Below are 24,095 nucleotides of genomic sequence, written 5' to 3' on the forward strand. Positions count from 1 at the left end.
GGGGCCCCTACTCATTATACTCTTAGCACATGGTTCACTGGTCTGGAGTGCATGCCCATATGGGTGCGTGACATGCCGTATAAAATGTAACATACTATTAGTATGCCACAATATATATATATATATATATATATATATATATATATATATATATATATATATATATATATATATATATATATATATATATATATATATATATATAATCTTGGAAACTAGAAATATAGGTATTTTGTAATCCATCAACATAAAAGGACAGTACAAGAACAAACTTACACAATGTCTCCCTCCTCTAGCTTGAGGTCACACGAGGGATTGATGATGACGAAGGAGAGAGAGTTGCGCTTCTCAGAGACGTCGTCATAATCCTCGGGCGGTAGAGCTGTGGGAACAGTCTAATCATATACACTATCAAGCGGTGCACGGAGGCTGCATTTGTGTGGGTGTAGTTTACTGTCATTAGAGAGAGGTTGTGTTATGTAGCGAGGGGTTGTGTTATGTAGCGAGGGGCTGTGTTATGTAGCGAGGGGCTGTATTATGTAGGGAGGAGCTGTGTTATGTAGAGAGACGCTGTGTTATGTGTAGGAAAGGCTGTAATGTAGCCATTTTAACACTGTCACTCGAAATCAATTGGAACTGGTGAGATGGGACGTTTCTCGTCACATTTATGTTATTCCATGGCTCGTAGATGATCTCTTTGTACAGCCAGTGTTAACGACGACCTCATGGGAGGGAGAGTCTCACCTACCACCTACTTTTACGTGAAAAACCACTACCCTGTTCTCAGATATTTGATTTCCTTTTCTGTGGTTGCAAAATGTTGTTGTAAGAAGCGTGTAGGACCTCCAGAAACCTAACCTCAATCTCTTAATGAAATCAGTAAGTGTTATCCCAAAAATGTAGCATAATGCACAGTCTTAGAAATATGTAATGGATGTGCCTGGTCATGGACCGGGCCCCGGGGGCGTTGACCCCCCCGGAATACCCTCCAGGTATATATATGGAAACAGAGACCCCCAGTTTGGGTGAGTCAAAGAGATGAATAACTTGGACCATGTTTTAATAATGGACGACTTTCATGCAAATGTTATTTGCTTATTTTACTTATTTTAACACACACGGGTATCATTAATAATGACATGGTCCAAGTCGGACCGAAACGTCGTCGTAAGCTTCTCTCTTTTATGTGCGGGTTATTTGTGTTACATCTCTATAGGTTATGAAAAGGGAAAAAAATTTTTTGAGAGGCCAGGATGAGTGTGAGACTATTGACTATTGACCTCAGCAAGTCTGGCCGGAAATAGACATTAGCATAGGCCAAAAGTTTTTTCTGAAGACAAAAATTCCCTTAAATTTGAGACTTACAGTAGAGTGAAACTGTGTATGATTGTGTAAGTTTATAAGTGTAAATAAACACACAAATTATATTAGTGTTTAATGTGGTTTAATGGACAAGACAAAATTACATTCTTAAGTAATTACTATAAATTAAAAAAAAATAGTTGGTGTAATTTCTTCAACTATCAATTACTTTAGTAATATTAAAAAAATACCAGAGGAAAATAATTTATTATATTTTAAATACGATTTTACCTTTAACTCTATCATAACAAGATATAATTAATAAACCACTTATCGTACAGCTGGTTTAGTTTAACACGTTACTGATTTATTTAATAAATTTTGAAATAAATGACTGAGGAATCTGGAACAATGAACACATCCACGAAGAATGACTGAGGAGTCTGGAACAATGAACACATCCACTGAGAATGACTGTGGAGTCTGGAATAATGAACACATCCACTGAGAATGACTGGGGAGTCTGGATTAATGAACACATCCACTGAGAATGACTGGGGAGTCTGGAACAATGAACACATCCACTGAGAATGACTGGGGAGTCTGGAACAATGAACACATCCACTGAGAATGACTGAGGAGTCTGGAACAATGAACACATCCACTGACATTGACTGAGGAGTCTGGAACAATGAACACATCCACTGAGAATGACTGGGGAGTCTGGAACAATGAACACATCCACTGAGAATGACTGGGGAGTCTGGAACAATGAACACATCCACTAAGAATGACTGAGGAGTCTGGAACAATGAACACATCCACTGAGAATGACTGGGGAGTCTGGAACAATGAAGACATCCACTGAGAATGACTGGGGAGTCTGGAACAATGAACACATCCACTGAGAATGACTGAGGAGTCTGGAACAATGAACACATCCACTGACATTGACTGAGGAGTCTGGAACAATGAACACATCCACTGAGAATGACTGGGGAGTCTGGAACAATGAACACATCCACTGAGAATGACTGGGGAGTCTGGAACAATGAACACATCCACTAAGAATGACTGAGGAGTCTGGAACAATGAACACATCCACTGAGAATGACTGGGGAGGCTGGAACAATGAACACATCCACTGAGAATGACTGGGGAGTCTGGAACAATGAACACATCCACTGAGAATGACTGAGGAATCTGGAATAATGAACACATCCACTGAGAATGACTGAGGAGTCTGGAACAATGAACACATCCACTGAGAATGACTGGGGAGTCTGGAACAATGAACACATCCACTGAGAATGACTGAGGAATCTGGAACAATGAACACATCCACTGAGAATGACTGGGGAGTCTGGAACAATGAACACATCCACTGAGAATTATTGGGGAGTCTGGAACAATGAACACATCCACTGAGAATGACTGAGGAATCTGGAATAATGAACACATCCACTGAGAATGACTGAGGAGTCTGGAACAATGAACACATCCAATGAGAATGACTGGGGAGTCTGGAACAATGAACACATCCACTGAGAATGACTGAGGAATCTGGAATAATGAACACATCCACTGAGAATGACTGAGGAGTCTGGAACAATGAACACATCCACTGAGAATGACTGGGGAGTCTGGAACAATGAACACATCCACTGAGAATGACTGAGGAATCTGGAACAATGAACACATCCACTGAGAATGACTGAGGAATATGGAACAATGAACACAACCACTGAGAATGACTGGGGAGTCTGGAACAATGAACACATCCACTGAGAATGACTGAGGAGTCTGGAACAATGAACACATCCACTGAGAATGACTGGGGAGTCCGGAACAATGAACACATCCACTGAGAATGACTGGGGAGTTTGGAAAAATGAACACATCCACTGAGAATGACTGGGGAGTCTGGAAAAATGAACACATCCACTGAGAATGACTGAGGAGTCTGTAACAATGAACACATCCACTGAGAATGACTGAGGAGTCTGGAACAATGAACACATCCACTGAGAATGACTGAGGAATCTGGAACAATGAACACATCCACTGAGAATGACTGGGGAGTCTGGAACAATGAACACATCCACTGAGAATTACTGGGGAGTCTGGAACAATGAACACATCCACTGAGAATGACTGAGGAATATGGAACAATGAACACAACCACTGAGAATGACTGGGGAGTCTGGAACAATGAACACATCCACTGAGAATGACTGAGGAGTCTAGAACAATGAACACATCCACTGAGAATGACTGGGGAGTCTGGAACAATGAACACATCCACTGAGAATGACTGGGGAGTCTGGAACAATGAACACATCCACTGAGAATGACTGAGGAGTCTGGAACAATGAACACATCCACTGACATTGACTGAGGAGTCTGGAACAATGAACACATCCACTGAGAATGACTGGGGAGTCTGGAACAATGAACACATCCACTGAGAATGACTGGGGAGTCTGGAACAATGAACACATCCACTAAGAATGACTGAGGAGTCTGGAACAATGAACACATCCACTGAGAATGACTGGGGAGGCTGGAACAATGAACACATCCACTGAGAATGACTGGGGAGTCTGGAACAATGAACACATCCACTGAGAATGACTGAGGAATCTGGAATAATGAACACATCAACTGAGAATGACTGAGGAGTCTGGAACAATGAACACATCCACTGAGAATGACTGGGGAGTCTGGAACAATGAACACATCCACTGAGAATGACTGAGGAATCTGGAACAATGAACACATCCACTGAGAATGACTGGGGAGTCTGGAACAATGAACACATCCACTGAGAATTATTGGGGAGTCTGGAACAATGAACACATCCACTGAGAATGACTAAGGAATCTGGAATAATGAACACATCCACTGAGAATGACTGAGGAGTCTGGAACAATGAACACATCCACTGAGAATGACTGGGGAGTCTGGAACAATGAACACATCCACTGAGAATGACTGAGGAATCTGGAATAATGAACACATCCACTGAGAATGACTGAGGAGTCTGGAACAATGAACACATCCACTGAGAATGACTGGGGAGTCTGGAACAATGAACACATCCACTGAGAATGACTGAGGAATCTGGAACAATGAACACATCCACTGAGAATGACTGGGGAGTCTGGAACAATGAACACATCCACTGAGAATTATTGGGGAGTCTGGAACAATGAACACATCCACTGAGAATGACTGAGGAATATGGAACAATGAACACAACCACTGAGAATGACTGGGGAGTCTGGAACAATGAACACATCCACTGAGAATGACTGAGGAATATGGAACAATGAACACATCCACTGAGAATGACTGGGGAGTCCGGAACAATGAACACATCCACTGAGAATGACTGGGGAGTTTGGAAAAATGAACACATCCACTGAGAATGACTGGGGAGTCTGGAAAAATGAACACATCCACTGAGAATGACTGAGGAGTCTGTAACAATGAACACATCCACTGAGAATGACTGAGGAGTCTGGAACAATGAACACATCCACTGAGAATGACTGAGGAATCTGGAACAATGAACACATCCACTGAGAATGACTGGGGAGTCTGGAACAATGAACACATCCACTGAGAATTACTGGGGAGTCTGGAACAATGAACACATCCACTGAGAATGACTGAGGAATCTGGAACAATGAACACATCCACTGAGAATGACTGGGGAGTCTGGAACAATGAACACATCCACTGAGAATGACTGAGGAGTCTAGAACAATGAACACATCCACTGAGAATGACTGGGGAGTCCGGAACAATGAACACATCCACTGAGAATGACTGGGGAGTTTGGAAAAATGAACACATCCACTGAGAATGACTGGGGAGTCTGGAAAAATGAACACATCCACTGAGAATGACTGAGGAGTCTGTAACAATGAACACATCCACTGAGAATGACTGAGGAGTCTGGAACAATGAACACATCCACTGAGATTGACTGAGGAGTCTGGAACAATGAACACATCCACTGAGAATGACTGGGGAGTCTGGAACAATGAACACATCCACTGAGAATGACTGGGGTGTCTGGAATAATGAACACATCCACTGAGAATGACTGAGGAGTCTGGAACAATGAACACATCCACTGAGAATGACTGAGGAGTCTGGAACAATGAACACATCCACTGAGAATGACTGAGGTGTCTGGAACAATGAATACATGCACTGAGAATGACTGGGGAGGCTGGAACAATGAACACATCCACTGAGAATGACTGAGGAGTCTAGAACAATGAACACATCCACTGAGAATGACTGGGGAGTCTGGAACAATGAACACATCCACTGAGAATGACTGGGGAGTCTGGAACAATGAACACATCCACTGAGAATGACTGAGGAGTCTGGAACAATGAACACATCCACTGACATTGACTGAGGAGTCTGGAACAATGAACACATCCACTGAGAATGACTGGGGAGTCTGGAACAATGAACACATCCACTGAGAATGACTGGGGAGTCTGGAACAATGAACACATCCACTGAGAATGACTGAGGAGTCTGGAACAATGAACACATCTACTGAGAATGACTGGGGAGCCTGGAACAATGAACACATCCACTGAGAATGACTGGAAAGTCTGGAACAATGAACACATCCACTGAGAATGACTGGGGAGTCTGGAACAATGAACACATCCACTGAGAATGACTGAGGAATCTGGAACAATGAACACATCCACTGAGAATGACTGAGGAGTCTGGAACAATGAACACATCCACTGAGAATGACTGGGGAGTCTGGAACAATGAACACATCCACTGAGAATGACTGAGGAATCTGGAACAATGAACACATCCACTGAGAATGACTGGGGAGTCTGGAACAATGAACACATCCACTGAGAATTATTGGGGAGTCTGGAACAATGAACACATCCACTGAGAATGACTGAGGAATCTGAAAGGAATCTGGAATAATGAACACATCCACTGAGAATGACTGAGGAGTCTGGAACAATGAACACATCCACTGAGAATGACTGGGGAGTCTGGAACAATGAACACATCCACTGAGAATGACTGAGGAATCTGGAATAATGAACACATCCACTGAGAATGACTGAGGAGTCTGGAACAATGAACACATCCACTGAGAATGACTGGGGAGTCTGGAACAATGAACACATCCACTGAGAATGACTGAGGAATCTGGAACAATGAACACATCCACTGAGAATGACTGGGGAGTCTGGAACAATGAACACATCCACTGAGAATTATTGGGGAGTCTGGAACAATGAACACATCCACTGAGAATGACTGAGGAATATGGAACAATGAACACAACCACTGAGAATGACTGGGGAGTCTGGAACAATGAACACATCCACTGAGAATGACTGAGGAATATATAACAATGAACACATCCACTGAGAATGACTGGGGAGTCCGGAACAATGAACACATCCACTGAGAATGACTGGGGAGTTTGGAAAAATGAACACATCCACTGAGAATGACTGGGGAGTCTGGAAAAATGAACACATCCACTGAGAATGACTGAGGAGTCTGTAACAATGAACACATCCACTGAGAATGACTGAGGAGTCTGGAACAATGAACACATCCACTGAGAATGACTGAGGAATCTGGAACAATGAACACATCCACTGAGAATGACTGGGGAGTCTGGAACAATGAACACATCCACTGAGAATGACTGGGGAGTCTGGAACAATGAACACATCCACTGAGAATGACTGAGGAGTCTGGAACAATGAACACATCCACTGAGAATGACTGAGGAGTCTGGAACAATGAACACATCCACTGAGAATGACTGAGGAATCTGGAACAATGAACACATCCACTGAGAATTACTGGGGAGTCTGGAACAATGAACACAACCACTGAGAATGACTGGGGAGTCTTGAACAATGAACACATCCACTGAGAATGACTGAGGAGTCTAGAACAATGAACACATCCACTGAGAATGACTGGGGAGTCCGGAACAATGAACACATCCACTGAGAATGACTGGGGAGTCTGGAAAAATGAACACATCCACTGAGAATGACTGGGGAGTCTGGAAAAATGAACACATCCACTGAGAATGACTGAGGAGTCTGTAACAATGAACACATCCACTGAGAATGACTGAGGAGTCTGGAACAATGAACACATCCACTGAGATTGACTGAGGAGTCTGGAACAATGAACACATCCACTGAGAATGAGTGGGGAGTCTGGAACAATGAACACATCCACTGAGAATGACTGGGGTGTCTGGAATAATGAACACATCCACTGAGAATGACTGAGGAGTCTGGAACAATGAACACATCCACTGAGAATGACTGAGGAGTCTGGAACAATGAACACATCCACTGAGAATGACTGAGGAGTGTGGAACAATGAATACATGCACTGAGAATGACTGGGGAGGCTGGAACAATGAACACATCCACTGAGAATGACTGAAAAGTCTGGAACAATGAACACAACCACTGGGAATGACTGGGGAGTCTGGAACAATGAACACATCCACTGAGAATGACTGAGGAGTCTGGAACAATGAACACATCCACTGAGAATGACTGGGGAGTCCGGAGCAATGAACACATCCACTAAGAATGACTGGGGAGTCTGGAAAAATGAACACATCCACTGAGAATGACTGGGGAGTCTGGAAAAATGAACACATCCACTGAGAATGACTGAGGAGTCTGTAACAATGAACACATCCACTCAGAATGACTGAGGAGTCTGGAACAATGAACACATCCACTGAGATTGACTGAGGAGTCTGGAACAATGAACACATCCACTGAGAATGACTGGGGAGTCTGGAACAATGAACACATCCACTGAGAATGACTGGGGGTCTGGAACAATGAACACATCCACTGAGAATGACTGAGGAGTCTGGAACAATGAACACATCCACTGAGAATGACTGAGGAGTCTGGAACAATGAACACGTCCACTGAGAATGACTGAGGAGTCTGGAACAATGAATACATGCACTGAGAATGACTGGGGAGTCTGGAACAATGAAAACATCCACTGAGAATGACTAGGGAGTCTGGAACAATGAACACATCCACTGAGAATGTCTGAGGAGTCTGGAACAATGAACACATCCACTGAGAATGTCTGAGGAGTCTGGAACAATGAACACATCCACTGAGAATGACTGAGGAGTCTGGAACAATGAACACATCCACTGAGAATGACTGGGGAGTCTGGAACAATGAACACATCCACTGAGAATGACTGGGGAGTCTGGAACAATGAACACATCCACTGAGAATGACTGGGGAGTCTGGAACAATGAACACATCCACTGAGAATGACTGGGGAGTCTGGAACAATGAACACATCCACTGAGAATGACTGAGGAATCTGGAACAATGAACACATCCATTGAGAATTACTGGGGAGTCTGGAACAATGAACACATCCACTGAAAATGACTGAGGAATCTGGAACAATGAACACATCCACTGAGAATGACTGGGGAGTCTGGAACAATGAACACATCCACTGAGAATGACTGAGGACTCTGGAACAATGAACACATCCACTGAGAATGACTGAGGAATCTGGAACAATGAACACATCCACTGAGAATGAGTGAGGAGTCTGGAACAATGAACACATCCACTGAGAATGACTGGGGAGTCTGGAACAATGAACACATCCACTGAGAATGACTGAGGAGTCTGGAACAATGAACACATCTACTGAGAATGACTGGGGAGCCTGGAACAATGAACACATCCACTGAGAATGACTGGGGAGTCTGGAACAATGAACACATCCACTGAGAATGACTGGGGAGTCTGGAACAATGAACACATCCACTGAGAATTAATGAGGAGTCTGGAACAATGAACACATCCACTGAGAATGACTGGGGAGTCTAGAACAATGAACACATCCACGGAGATTGACTGAGGAGTCTTGAACAATGAACACATCCAATGAGAATGCCTGAGGAGTCTGGAACAATGAACACATCCACTGAGAATGACTGGGGAGTCTTGAACAATGAACACATCCACTGAGAATGACTGAGGAGTCTGGACCAATGAACACATCCACTGAGAATGACTGGGGAGTCTGGAACAATGAACACATCCACTGAGAATGACTGGGGAGTCTGGGACAATGAACACATCCACTGAGAATGACTGGGGTGTCTGGAACAATGAACACATCCACTGAGAATCACTGAGGAATCTGGAACAATGAACACATCCACTGAGAATGACTGAGGAGCCTGGAACAATGAACACATCCACTGAGAATGACTGAGGAATCTGAAACAATGAACACATCCACTGAGAATGACTGGGGAGTCTGGAACAATGAACACATCCACTGAGAATTACTGGGGAGTCTGAAACAATGAACACATCCACTGAGAATGACTGAGGAATCTGAAACAATGAACACATCCACTGAGAATGACTGTGGAGTCTGGAACAATGAACACATCCACTGAGAATTACTGGTGAGTCTGGAACAATGAACACATCCACTGACAATGACTGAGGAATCTGGAACAATGAACACATCCACTGAGAATGACTGGGGAGTCTGGGACAATGAACACATCCACTGAGAATGACTGGGGAGTCTGGAACAATGAACACATCCACTGAGAATTACTGGGGAGTCAGGAACAATAAACACATCCACTGAGAATGACTGTGGAGTCTGGAGCAATGAACATATCCACTGAGAATGACTGAGGAGTCTGGAACAATGAACACACCCACTGAGAATGACTGGGGAGTCTGGAAATATAAACACATCCACTGAGAACGACTGTGGATTCTGGAACAATGAACACATCCAGTCAGAGGTTCATTCACTTTGTGGGAAAGGATGAGAGACCTCAGACGAGATCCCAGGAGCTAGAGCCTCCCTTGCATCTTCCCTGCACTTGCATCCCCCAGGTCACCCGCCCCCTGCGGGTGTACCTTACTGACGGAGCCGAGTCGGTGACCTGGACCTCCCGGGGTAACGTAATGCAAGAAAGGACCATAAAACATAAGCCTACCTATGATTCTACCAAAGTCCTGTGTTATATAGGCGCATCCTGCCTATGTTATGTAGGTCCAGCTTATGTTATGTACGTGTAACTTGTGTTATGGTGATACAGCCTAGGTATAGGCTGTGTTATGTAGATGACGGGTGCATGACGATGTTGGATGTGCTATATATGGGAGGCTGGCTTATATAACACAGGCTCTTATGAATACAGATGGTTGTGTTATATACAGATGGTTGTGTTATATACAGATGGTTGTTATATACAGATGGTTGCATCATTTACAGATGGTTGTGTTATATACAGATGGTTGTGTTATATACAGGTGGTTGTGTTATACAGATGGTTGTGTTATATACAGATGGTTGTGTTATATACAGATGGTTGTGTTATATACAGATGGTTGTGTTATATGCAGATTGTTGTTATATACAGATGGTTGAGTTATATACAGATGGTTGTGTTATATACAGATGGTTGTTATATACAGATGGTTGCATCATTTACAGATGGTTGTGTTATATACAGATGGTTGTGTTATATACAGGTGGTTGTGTTATACAGATGGTTGTGTTATATACAGATGGTTGTGTTATATACAGATGGTTGTGTTATATACAGATGGTTGTTATATACAGATGGTTGTGTTATATACAGGTGGTTGTGTTATACAGATGGTTGTTATATACAGATGGTTGTGTTATATACAGATGGTTGTGTTATATACAGATGGTTGTTATATACAGATGGTTGCATCATTTACAGATGGTTGTGTTATATACAGATGGTTGTGTTATATACAGATGGTTGTGTTATATACAGATGGTTGTGTTATATACAGATGGTTGTGTTATATGCAGATGGTTGTTATATACAGATGGTTGCATTATATACAGATGGTCAGTGGGTTATATACAGATGGTCAGTGGGTTATATACAGATGGTCAGTGGGTTATATACAGATGGTCAGTGGGTTATATACAGATGGTCAGTGGGTTATATACAGATGGTCACTGGGTTATATACAGATGGTCAGTGGGTTATATACAGATGGTTGCATTATGTACAGATGGTTGTGTTATATACAGATGGTTGTGTTATATACAGGTAGTTGTGTTATATACAGGTGGTTGTGTTATACAGATGGTTGTGTTATATTACCTGGAGTTTACCTGGAGAGAGTTCCGGGGGTCAACGCCCCGCGGCCCGGTCTGTGACCAGGCCTCCTGGTGGATCAGAGCCTGATCAACCAGGCTGTTACTGCTGGCTGCACGCAAACCAACGTACGAGCCACAGCCCGGCTGGTCAGGAACCGACTTTAGGTGCTTGTCCAGTGCCAGCTTGAAGACTTCCAGGGGTCTGTTGGTAATCCCCCTTATGTATGCTGGGAGGCAGTTGAACAGTCTCGGGCCCCTGACACTTATTGTATGGTCTCTTAACGTGCTAGTGACACCCCTGCTTTTCATTGGGGGGATGTTGCATCGTCTGCCAAGTCTTTTGCTTTCGTAGTGAGTGATTTTCGTGTGCAAGTTCGGTACTAGTCCCTCTAGGATTTTCCAAGTGTATATAATATATCTCCCACGCCTGCGTTCCAGGGAATAGAGGTTCAGGAACCTCAAGCGCTCCCAGTAATTGAGGTGTTTTATCTCCGTTATGCGCGCCGTGAAGGTTCTCTGTACATTTTCTAGGTCAGCAATTTCACCTGCCTTGAAAGGCGCTGTTAGTGTGCAGCAATATTCCAGCCTAGATAGAACAAGTGACCTGAAGAGTGTCATCATGGGCTTGGCATCCCTAGTTTTGAAGGTTCTCATTATCCATCCTGTCATTTTTCTATATACAGATGGTTGTGTTATATACAGATGGTTGTGTTATATACAGATGGTTGTGTTATATACAGATGGTTGTGTTATATACAGATGGTTGTGTTATATACAGATGGTTGCATTATATACAGATGGTTGTGTTAAATACAGATGGTTGTGCTGTATACAGATGGTTGTGTTACATACAGATGGTTGTGTTATATACAGATGGTTGTGCTATATACAGATGGTTGTGTTATATACAGATGGTTGTGTTATATACAGATGGTTGTTATATACAGATGGTTGCATTATATACAGATGGTTGTGTTATATGTGGAAGGCTTTTATAGAGACTATTATATAAAGGAATCTGTACCATATAGATGATGCTCTGGTGGAGGCTGTGTTATGTAGGAGTTATGTTGTGGAGCTGTGTTATGTAGTGGAGGGTGTGTTATGTAGAGGAGGCTGTGTTGTGTAGTGGAGGTTGTGTTATGTAGTGGAGGCTGTGTTGTGTAGTGGAGGTTGTGTTATGTTATGGTAGTGGAGGCTGTGTTATGTTGTAGTGTTATGTAGTGGAGGCTGTGTTGGAGGCTGTGTTATGTAGTGGAGGCTGTGTTATGTTGTGGAGGCTGTGTTATGTAGTGGAGGCTGTGTTGTGTAGTGGAGGTTGTGTTATGTAGAGGCTGTGTTATGTAGTGGAGGCTGTGTTATGTAGTATATAGGAGAAGCTATGTTATACAGGGGAGGTTATGGTATATTATAGTGAAGACTGTGTTGTAGAGGTAAGGATATGTTATATAGAGAGACTGTGTTATGTAGTGGAGGTTGTGTTATGTAGTGGAGGCTGTGTTGTGTAGTGGAGGTTGTGTTATGTAGTGGAGGCTGTGTTATGTAGTGGAGGCTGTGTAATGTAGTGGAAGCTGTGTTGTGTACTGGAGGCTGTGTAATGTAGTGGAAGCTGTGTTATGTAGTGGAGGCTGTGTTATGTAGTGGAAGCTGTGTTATGTAGTGGAGGCTGTGTTATGTAGTGGAGGCTGTGTTATGTAGTAGAGGCTGTGTTATGTAGTGGAAGCTGTGTTATGTAGTAGAGGCTGTGTTATGTAGTGTAGGCTGTGTTATGTAGTAGAGGCTGTGTTATGTAGTGGAGGCTGTGTAATGTAGTGGAGGCTGTGTTATGTAGTGGAGGCTGTGTAATGTAGTGGAAGCTGTGTTGTGTACTGGAGGCTGTGTAATGTAGTGGAGGCTGTGTTATGTAGTGGAGGCTGTGTAATGTAGTGGAAGCTGTGTTATGTAGTGGAAGCTGTGTTATGTAGTGGAGGCTGTGTAATGTAGTGGAGGCTGTGTTATGTAGTGGAGGCTGTGTTATGTAGTGGAGGCTGTGTTATGTAGTGGAGGCTGTGTTATGTAGTGGAGGCTGTTATGTAGTGGAGGCTGTGTTATGTAGTGGAAGCTGTGTTATGTAGTGGAGGCTGTGTTATGTAGTGTAGGCTGTGTTATGTAGTGTAGGCTGTGTTATGTAGTGGAGGCTGTGTTATGTAGTGGAGGCTGTGTTATGTAGTGTAGGCTGTGTTATGTAGTGGAGGCTGTGTTATGTAGTGGAAGCTGTGTTATGTAGTAGAGGCTGTGTTATGTAGTAGAGGCTGTGTTATGTAGTGGAGGCTGTGTTATGTAGTAGAGGCTGTGTTATGTAGTAGAGGCTGTTATGTAGTGGAGGCTGTGTTATGTAGTAGAGGCTGTGTTATGTAGTAGAGGCTGTGTTATGTAGTAGAGGCTGTGTTATGTAGTAGAGGCTGTGTTATGTAGTAGAGGCTGTTATGTAGTGGAGGCTGTGTTATGTAGTAGAGGCTGTGTTATGTAGTAGAGGCTGTGTTATGTAGTGGAGGCTGTGTTATGTAGTAGAGGCTGTGTTATGTAGTAGAGGCTGTGTTATGTAGTGGAGGCTGTGTTATGTAGTAGAGGCTGTGTTATGTAGTAGAGGCTGTGTTATGTAGTGGAGGCTGTGTTATGTAGTGAAGGCTGTGTTATGTAGTGGAAGCTGTGTTATGTAGGGGAGGCTGTGTTAGGCTGTGTATGTAGTAGAGGCTGTGTGTAGTAGGCTGTGTTATGTAGTGAAGGCTGTGTTATGTAGTGGAAGCTGTGTTATGTAGTGGAGGCTGTGTTATGTAGTGGAGGCTGTGTTATGTAGTGGAGGCTGTGTTATGTAGTGGAGGCTGTGTTATGTAGTGGAGGCTGTGTTATGTAGTGGAGGCTGTGTTATGTAGTGGAGGCTGTGTTATGTAGTGGAGGCTGTGTTATGTAGTGGAAGCTGTGTTATGTAGTGGAGGCTGTGTTATGTAGTGGAGGCTGTGTTATGTAGTGGAGGCACGATCCCCTTAGAGGTCATTCCCACCACCCACACCCTCATTCCGGCCACCCACACCCTCATTCCGGCCACCCACACCCTCATTCCGGCCACCCACACCCTCATTCCGGCCACCCACACCCTCATTCCGGCCACCTACAGCCAGGTGGGTGATCCAGCTGGCTACAAACCCACCTGTTACCTCGAGTGAAGCACTTTTTACCTTAAGTTACAATTAGTATAAATAAATTACCTTCGCTAAAATTTCACAGATATTTAACTTGAAAAAAAAAACTGACAGAAAAAAACACTGACAGAATTGTTTAGATTATCAAAGTAACCAGTATGTGATGTAAAGTTACTTAAAACTGACTCTACTGACTTATTTTTCCTGGCAAACTATGAGGATGATGACAGTCACGAAGACCAGGAGGTACTTGTATCTCCTCCCATGGCCTGAAACTCCCACTACAGGGAGCCAAGGCCGGGCCACCTCTTGGAAATGGCCCGGGCCAGGCGATTATACCGGTGAATCTACTACCTACCTACCTAAGACAAGCATGGAAAGGAGGTGTACTGGGGGACTTACCTAGACTTTGCATTCGGGAGCGAACAAGCTGAGCGATCTCTGCTCTCTCGATGAGATTACTGTGACCTTCCTTGGGGTCGTCTGAGATGTTGAGGGAGAACTGTAAGATAAGCCAAGACTACACACTCCGTCTCTTACACCCTCACATTGATCTTACATTATTTTTGTATTGCAGGCAAATTTTTTACTCTATATACATAAAATTGATGTTTAATATCACACTTTCAATATTAGTTTATTATCATACTTTCAAATCTACTCTGGACATTAAAGTGACAAGGGTACATATACAACCTTGCTAGTTTAAAAAGCGTGTACACTGATGTCTCTTATCATACTAGGATACTACCAACATGCGCTATACATGTACAGTGAAACCTCAGCGTTTCAACTCTGGTTCACATGTGGTGTGCGAACTGCGAAAAGTTCGAAGTCTGAAACAGTATTTCTCAGGCTTTAATTATCAGCCTCACACACTGGAGAATGTTGAACTGACTCTTCCAGAAGTCTCCGAGAGTCAGGTCAGTGTCAAAGCACCTTTGAAACAGGGCTTTCCTGGAAAGTTTTTAACAACTGAATATTAAACAAGCCAGAGCGTTCGGAATCCAGAAAAACGCTCAAAGAACGGGTCAGTTTTCTTCTGAACTAAACTGTTCTGACTCCAGGTTGTTCGAACACCGGGATTCCACTACATACACTACCTTTAACTATTTAGGTGATATAGTAGTCAACTACTAAGCATCATGCATAAACACTGAACACATGCCTCCAGCAAGCCTTACCTCTAAGTTAATATCAGTTAAAACAATGTTATCATACACGTGAGATACTGGAAAAGGAAAACAAACAAATATACACCAGTCCTGCTACTTGCATCTGAGGTGGTGCAAAATGTAGGCCGGTAGAAAGAGGAGGCCTACACACACATGAATCACCAGCATCAATAGTGATCAGTAGGTAGACCTGGTCTGGGAGTTAACATGGGCCATGAGAAGACTAAGGGGCACCATGGGATCCAGGATGGTTAAGAGTGTCATTGATGCAAGCCCGAGTGGTGGTGAGGGTGGTTTTGTGTAGTGGGTGGTTATTGTGTGTAGTTGGTGGTTATTGTGTGTAATGGGTGGTTAAAGTGTGTAGTGGGTGGTTATTGTGTGTAGTTGGTGGTTATTGTGTGTAGTTGGTGGTTATTGTGTGTAGTTGGTGGTAATTGTGTGTAATGGGTGGTTAAAGTGTGTAGTGGGTGGTTATTGTGTGTAGTTGGTGGTTATTGTGTGTAGTTGGTGGTAATTGTGTGTAATGGGTGGTTAAAGTGTGTAGTGGGTGGTTATTGTGTGTAGTGGGTGGTTATTGTGTGTAGTGGGTGGTTATTGTGTGTAGTGGGTGGTTATTGTGTGTAGTGGGTGGTTATTGTGTGTAGTGGGTGGTTATTGTGTGTAGTGGGTGGTTATTGTGTGTAGTGGACGGTTACGGTGTGCAATGTGTGATTATTGTGTGGTGTAGTGGGTAATTATTGTGTGTAGTGGGTGGTTATTGGGAGTAGTGGGTGGTTATTGTGTGGCGTAGTGGGTTACTGTGTGTAGTGGGTGATTATTGTGTGGCGTAGTGGGTTACTGTGTGTAGTGGGTGATTATTGTGTGGCGTAGTGGGTTACTGTGTGTAGTGGGTGGTTATTGTGCGCAGTGGGTGGTTATTGTGTGTAGTGGGTGGTTGTGTGGTGTAGTGGGTGGTTATTATGTGTAGTGGGTGGTTGTGTGGTGTAGTGGGTGGTTATTGTGTGGTGTACTGGATGTATTTGTGGTGAGTAAGGGGTGATTATTGTGCGTAGTGGGTGGTTATTGTGTGGTGTAGTGGGTGATTATTGTGGGGTGTAGTGGGTGATTAGTGTGCGTGGTGGGTGGATATTGTGGAGTGTAGTGGGTGATTATTGGGTGTAGTGGGTGGTTATTATGAGGTGTAGTGGGTGATTATTGTGTGTAGTGGTTTGTTACTGTGCTGTGCAGTGGGTGATTATTGTGTGGTGTAGTGGGGGATTACTGTGGAGTGTAGTGGGTAGTTATTGTAGTGTGTAGTGGGTGATTATTGTGTATAGTGGGTGGCTATTGTGGGGTGTAGTGGGTGGTTATTGCGGGGTGTAGTGGGTGATTATTATGTGTAGTGGGTGGTTACTGTGGGGTGAAGAGGGTCGTTATTGTGGGGTGTAGTGGGTGGTTGCTGTGGCGAGTAGTGGGTGGTTATTGTGTGTAGTGGGTGGTTATTGTGTGTAGTGGGTGGTTATTGTGTGTAGTGGGTGGTTATTGTGGTGTGTAGTGGGTGATTATTGTGTGTAGTGGGTGGTTATTGTGTGTAGTAGGAGGTTATTGTGGTGTGTAGTGGGTGATTATTGTGTGTAGTGGGTGGTTATTGTGTGTAGTAGGAGGTTATTGTGGTGTGTAGTGGGTGATTATTGTGTGTAGTGGGTGGTTATTGTGTGTAGTGGGTGGTTATTGTGTGTAGCGGGTGGTTATTGTGTGTAGTTGGTGGTTATTGTGTGTAGTGGGTGGTTATTGTGTGTAGTGGGTGGTTGTTGTGTGTAGTGAGTGGTTATTGTGTGCAGTGGGTGGTTATTGTGTGTAGTGTGTGGTTGTTGTGTGTAGTGAGTGGTTATTGTGGAGTGTAGTGGGTGGTTATTGTGGGGTCTAGTGAGTGGTTATTGTGGGGTGTAGTGGGTGGTCATTGTGGTGTGTAGTGGGAGGTTATTGTGGTGTGTAGTGGGTGGCTATTGTAGAGTGTAGTGGGTGGTTATTGTGGGGTGTAGTGGGTGGTTATTTTGGTGAGTAGTGGGTGGTTATTGTGGTGTGTAGTGGGTGGTTATTGTGGGTTGTAGTGGGTGGTCATTGTGGTGTGTAGTGGGTGGTTATTGTGGGGTGTAGTGGGTGGTCATTGTGGTGTGTAGTGGGAGGTTATTGTGGTGTGTAGTGGGTGGCTATTGTAGTGTGTAGTGGGTGGTTATTGTGGGGTGTAGTGGGTGGTCATTGTGGTGTGTAGTGGGTGGTTATTGTGGGGTGTAGTGGGTGGTCATTGTGGTGTGTAGTGGGTGGTTATTGTGCGGTGTATTGAGTGGTTATTGTGGGGTGTAGTGGGTTGTCATTGTTGTGTGTAGTGGGTGGTTATTGTGGGGTGTAGTGGGTGGTCATTGTGGTGTGTAGTGGGTGGTTAATGTGGTGTGTAGTGGGTGGTTATTGTGGGGTGTAGTGGGTGGTCATTGTGGTGTGTAGTGGGTGGTTATTGTGGGGTGTAGTGGGTGGTCATTGTGGTGTGTAGTGGGTGGTTATTGTGGGGTGTAGTGGGTGGTCATTGTGGTGTGTAGTGGGTGGTTAATGTGGTGTGTAGTGGGTGGTTATTGTGGGGTGTAGTGGGTGGTCATTGTGGTGTGTAGTGGGTGGTTATTGTGGGATGTATTGAGTGGTTATTGTGGGGTGTAGTGGGTTGTCATTGTTGTGTGTAGTGGGTGGTTATTGTGGGGTGTAGTGAGTGGTTATTGTGGGGTGTAGTGAGTGGTTATTGTGGTATGTAGTGGATGGTTGTTGTGTGTAGTGGGTGGATATTGTGGGGTGTAGTGGGTGGTGATTGTGGGGTGTAGTGGGTGGTTATTGTGGTGTGTAGTGAGTTGTTATTGTGGGGTGTAGTGGGTGGTTATTGTGGGGTGTAGTGAGTGGTTATTTTCGGGTAGAGTTTGTGGTTATTGTCAAGTGTAGTGGGTGGTTATTGTGGGGTGTAGTGAGTGGTTATTGAGGGGTGTAGTTGGTGGTTATTGTGGCGTGTAGTGTGTAGTTATTGTGTGTAGTGGGTGGTTATTGAGGGGTGTAGTGAGTGATTATTGTTGGGTGTAGTGGGTTGTTATTGTGGGGTGTAGTTGGTAGTTATTGCGTACAGCAGGAGATTATTGTGATGTGTAGTGGTTGGTTATTTTGGTATGTAGTGAGTGGTTATTGTGGGTTGTAGTGAGTGGTTATTGTGGTGTGTAGTGAGCGCTTATTGTGGGGTGTAGTGAGCGGTTATTGTGGTGTGCAGTGGGTGGTTATTGTGGGTTGCAGTGGGGTAGTTATTGTGGTGCGTAGAGGGTGGTTATTGTGGGGTGTAATGGGTGGGTATTGTGGTGTGCAGTGGGTGGTTATTGTGGTGTGTAGTGGGTGGTTATTGTGGTGTGTAGTGGGTGGTTATTGTGGGGTGTAGTGGGTGGTTATTGTGGTGTGTAGTGAGTTGTTATTGTGGGGTGTAGTGGGTGGTTATTGTGGGGTGTAGTGGGTGGTTATTGTGGTGTGTAGTGAGTGGTTATTGTGGGGTGTAATGGGTGGTTATTGTGGTGTGTAGTGGGTGGTTATTGTGGGGTGTGTTGAGTGGTTATTGTGGGATGGAGTGGGAGGTGATTGTGGTGTTTAGTGGGTGGTTATTGTGGGGTGTAGTGAGTGGTTATTGTGGTGTGTAGTGGGTTGTTGTTGTGTGTAGTGGGTGGTTATTGTGAGGTGAAGTGGGTGGTTATTGTGGTGTGTAGTGAGCGGTTATTGTGGGGTGTAGTGGGTGGTTATTGTGGGGTGTAGTGAGTGGTTATTGTGGGGTGTAGTGAGTGGTTATTGTGGGGTTCAGTGGGTGGTTATTATGGGGTGTAGTGGGTGGTTATTATGGGATGTAGAGGGTGGTTATTATGGGGCGCAGTGGGTGGTTATTGTAGGGTGTAACGGGTGGTTATTGTGATGTGTAGTGGGTGGTTATTGTGGGGTGTTGTGGATGGATTTTGTGGGGTGTAGTGGGTAGTTATTGTGGTGTGCAGCGAGTGGTTATTGTGGGGTGTAGTGAGTGGTTATTGAGGTGTGTAGTGAGTGATTATTGTGGGGTGTAGTGAGTGGATATTGTGGTGTGTAGTGGGTGGTTATTGTGGGTTGTAGTGGGTGGGTATTGTGGTGTGTAGTGGGTGGTTGTTGTGTGTAGTGGGTGGTTATTGTGGGGTGCAGTGGGTGGTTATTGTAGAGTGTAGTGAGTGGGTATTGTGTGGTGTAGTGAGTGGTTATTGTGGGGTTCAGTGGGTCGTTATTATGGGGTGTAGTGGGTGGTTATTATGGTGTGTAGTGGGTGGTTATTGTGGGGTGTAGTGGGTGGTTATTGTGGGGTGTAGTGAGTGGTTATTGTGGGGTGTAGTGGGTGGTTATTGTGGGGTGTAGTTGGTGGTTATTGTGGTGTGTAGTGGGTAGTTATTGTGGGGTGTAGTGGGTAGTTATTGTGGTGTGTAGCGAGTGGTTATTGCGGTGTGTAGTGTGTGGTTATTGTGGGGTGTAGTGAGTGGTTATTGTGGTGTGTAGTGGGTGGTTATTGTGGGGTGTAGTGAGTGGTTATTGTGGTGTGTAGTGGGTGGTTATTGTGGGGTGCAGTGGATGGTTATTGTGGTGTGTAGTGGGTGGTTAATGTGGGGTGTAGTGGGTGGTTATTAAGGGGCGTAGTGGGTAATTATTGTGGTGTGTAGTGGGTGGTTATTGTGGTGTGTAGTGGGTGGTTATTGTGGTGTGTAGTGGGTGGTTATTGTGGTGTGTAGTGGGTGGTTATTGTGGTGTGTAGTGGGTGGTTATTGTGGTGTGTAGTGGGTGGTTATTGTGGGGTGTATTGAGTGGTTATTGTGGGGGGTAGTGGGTGGTGATTGTGGTGTTTAGTGGGTGGTTATTGTGGGGGTGTTGTGAGTGGTTTTTGTGGTGTGTAGTGGGTAGTTGTTGTGTGTAGTGGGTGGTTTCTGTGGGGTGCAGTGGGTGGTTATTGTGGTGTGTAGTGAGCGGTTATTCTGGGGTGTAGTGGGTGGTTATTGTGGGGTGTAGTGAGTGGTTATTGTGGGGTGTAGTGAGTGGTTATTGTGGGATTCAGTGGGTGGTTATTATGGGGTGTAGTGGGTGGTTATTATATTGTGTAGTGTGTGGTTATCATGGGGTGTAGTGTGTGGTTATTATGGGGTGTAGTGGGTGGCTATTGTGGGATTTAGTGGGTGGTTATTATGGGGTGTAGTGGGTGGTTGTGATGGGGTGTAGTGGGTGATTATTGTAGGGTTTAATGGGTGGTTATTGTGGTGATGTAGTGGGTGGTTATTGTATGGTGTAGTGGGTGGTTATTGTGGGGTGTAGTGGGTGGTTATATTGGGGTGTAGTGGGTGGTTATTGTGGGGTGTAGTGGGTGCTTATTGTGGCGTTTAGTTGTTGGTTATTGTGGGGTGTAATGGGTGGTTATTGTATGGTGTAGTGGGTGGTTATTGTGGGGTGTAGTGGGTGGTTATATTGGGGTGTAGTGGCTGGTTATTGTGGTGTGTAGTGAATGCTTATTGTGGTGTGTAGTGGGTGGTTGTTGTGGTGTGTAGTGGGTGGTTATTGTGGTGTGTAGTGGGTGGTATTTGTGGGGTGTAGTGTGCGTTTATTGTGGTGTGTGGTGGGTGGTTATTGTTGTGTGTAGTGGGTGGTTATTGTGGGGTGTAGTGGATGGTTATTGTGGTATGTAGAGGGTGGTTATTGTGGTGTGTAGTGGGTGGTTATTGTGGTGTGTAGTGGGTGGTTATTATGGGGTGTAGTGGGTGGTTATTGTGGGGTGTAGTGGGTGGTTACTGTGGGGTGTAGTGGGTGATTATTGTAGGGTTTAATGGGTGGTTATTGTGGTGTGTAGTGGGTGGTTATTGATGGTTGTTGTGGGTGGTTATTGTGGGGTGTAGTGGGTGCTTATTGTGGCGTTTAGTTGTTGGTTATTGTGGGGTGTAATGGGTGGTTATTGTATGGTGTAGTGGGTGGTTATTGTGGGGTGTAGTGGGTGGTTATTTTGGGGTGTAGTGGGTGGTTATTGTGGTGTGTAGTGGGTGGTTATTGTGGTGTGTAGTGGGTGGTTATTGTGGTGTGTAGTGGGTGGTTATTGTGGTGTGTAGTGGGTGGTTATTTTCGGGAGTAGTGGGCGTTTATTGTGGTGTGTGGTGGGTGGTTATTGTTGTGTGTAGTGGGTGGTTATTGTGGGGTGTAGTGGGTGGTTATTGTGGTGTGTAGTGGGTGGTTATTGTGGTGTGTAGTGGGTGGTTATTGTGGTGTGTAGTGGGTGGTTATTGTGGGGTGTAGTGGGTGGTTATTGTGGGGTGTAGTGGGTGGTTATTGTGGGGTGTAGTGGGCGGTTATTGTGGGGTGTAGTGGGTGGTTATTGTGAGGTGTAGTGGGTGGTTATTGTGGGGTGTAATGGGTGGTTATTGTGGGGTGTAATGGGTTGTTATTGTGGGGTGTAGTGGGTGGTTGTTGTGGGGTGTAGTGAGCGGTTATTGTGGGGAGTAGTGTGTGGTTATTGTGGGGTGTAGTGGGCGGTTATTGTGGGGTGTAGGGGGTGGTTGTTGTGGGGTGTAGTGGGCGGTTATTGTGGGGTGTAGTGTGTGGTTATTGTGGGGTGTAGTGGGCGGTTATTGTGGGGTGTAGTGGGTGGTTATTGTGGTGTGTGGTGGGTGGTTATTGTGGTGTGTAATTGGTGGTTATTGTGGGGTGTAGTGGGTGGTTATTGTGGGGTGTAGTGGGTGGTTATTGTGGGGTGTAGTGGGTGGTTATTGTGGAGTGTAGTGGGTGGTTATTGTCGGGTGTAGTGGGTGGTTATTTTCAGGTGTAGTGTGTGGTTATTTTGGGGTGTTGTGTGTGGTTATTGTGGGGTGTAGTGGGTGGTTATTGTGGGGTGTAGTGGGTGGTTATTGTGGGGTGTAGTGGGTGGTTATTGTGGGGTGTAGTGTGTGGTTATTGTGGTGTGTAGTGGGTGGTTATTGTGGGGTGCAGTGGGTGGTTATTGTGGAGTGTAGTGGGTGGTTATTGAGGTGTGTAGTGGGTGGTTATTGTGGTGTGTAGTGGGTGCTTATTGTGGTGTGTAGTGGGTGGTTATTGTGGTGTGTAGTGGGTGTTTATTTTGGGGTGTATTGAGTGGTTATTGTGGGGTGTAGTTGGTGGTAATTGTGGTGTGTAGTGGGTGGTTACTGTTGTGTGTAGTGGGCGGTTATTGTGGGGTGTAGTGGGTGGTTGTTGTGGGGTGTAGTGGGCGGTTATTGTGGGGTGTAGTGGGTGGTTATTGTGGTGTGTGGTGGGTGGTTATTGTGGTGTGTAATTGGTGGTTATTGTGGGGTGTAGTGGGTGGTTATTGTGGGGTGTAGTGGGTGGGTATTGTGGTGTGTAGTGGGTGGTTATTGTGGTGCGTAGTGGGTGGTTATTGTGGTGTGTAGTGGGTGGTTATTGTGGTGTGTAGTGGGTGGTTATTGTGGTGTGTAATGGGTGGTTATTGTGGGGTGTATTGAGTGGTTATTGTTGGGTGTAGTGGGTGGTGATTGTGGTGTTTAGTGGGTGATTATTGTGGGGGTGTAGTGAGTGGTTATTGTGGTGTGTAGTGGGTGGTTGTTGTGTGTAGTGGGTGGTTTCTGTGGGGTGCAGTGGGTGGTTATTGTGGGGTGCAGTGGGTGGTTATTGTGGTGTGTAGTGAGCGGTTATTGTGGCGTGTAGTGGACGGTTATTGTGGGGTGTAGTGAGTGGTTATTGTGGGGTGTAGTGAGTGGTTATTGTGGGGTTCAGTGGGTGGTTATTATGGGGTGTAGTGGGTGGTTATTATGGTGTGTAGTGTGTGGTTATTATGGGGTGTAGTGAGTGGTTATTATGGGGTGTAGTGGGTGGCTATTGTGGGATTTAGTGGGTGGTTATTATGGGGTGTAGTGGGTGGTTATGATGGGGTGTAGTGGGTGATTATTGTAGGGTGTAATGGGTGGTTATTGTGGTGTGTAGTGGGTGGTTATTGTGAGGTGTTGTGGGTGGTTATTGTGGGGTGTAGTGGGTGGTTATTGTGCCGTTTAGTTGTTGGTTATTGTGGGGTGTAATGGGTGGTTATTGTATGGTGTAGTGGGTGGTTATTGTGGGATGTAGTGGGTGCTTATTTTGGGGTGTAGTGGGTGGTTATTGTGGTGTGTAGTGGGTGCTTATTGTGGTGTGT

At 44.8% G+C, this 24,095-nt stretch overlaps 1 protein-coding gene across 4 annotated transcripts in view; it reads right to left on the minus strand.

The window, feature by feature from the left end:
- Nucleotides 1–276: 276 nt before the first annotated feature.
- The window catches only part of SLO2 (slowpoke 2), a gene marked incomplete at its 3' end in the record, with an annotated part of 260,978 nt that continues 237,159 nt past the window's right edge, over nt 277–24,095 (minus strand). For all 4 annotated transcript variants that reach the window (XM_070092471.1, XM_070092465.1, XM_070092460.1 and 1 more), the window contains 2 exon segments: nt 277–382; nt 15,111–15,210. In XM_070092471.1, the coding sequence (XP_069948572.1) occupies nt 277–382; nt 15,111–15,210 (206 nt within the window).

This window comes from Cherax quadricarinatus, chromosome 3, assembly GCF_038502225.1.
Source record: "Cherax quadricarinatus isolate ZL_2023a chromosome 3, ASM3850222v1, whole genome shotgun sequence".
Taxonomy (NCBI): domain Eukaryota; kingdom Metazoa; phylum Arthropoda; class Malacostraca; order Decapoda; family Parastacidae; genus Cherax; species Cherax quadricarinatus.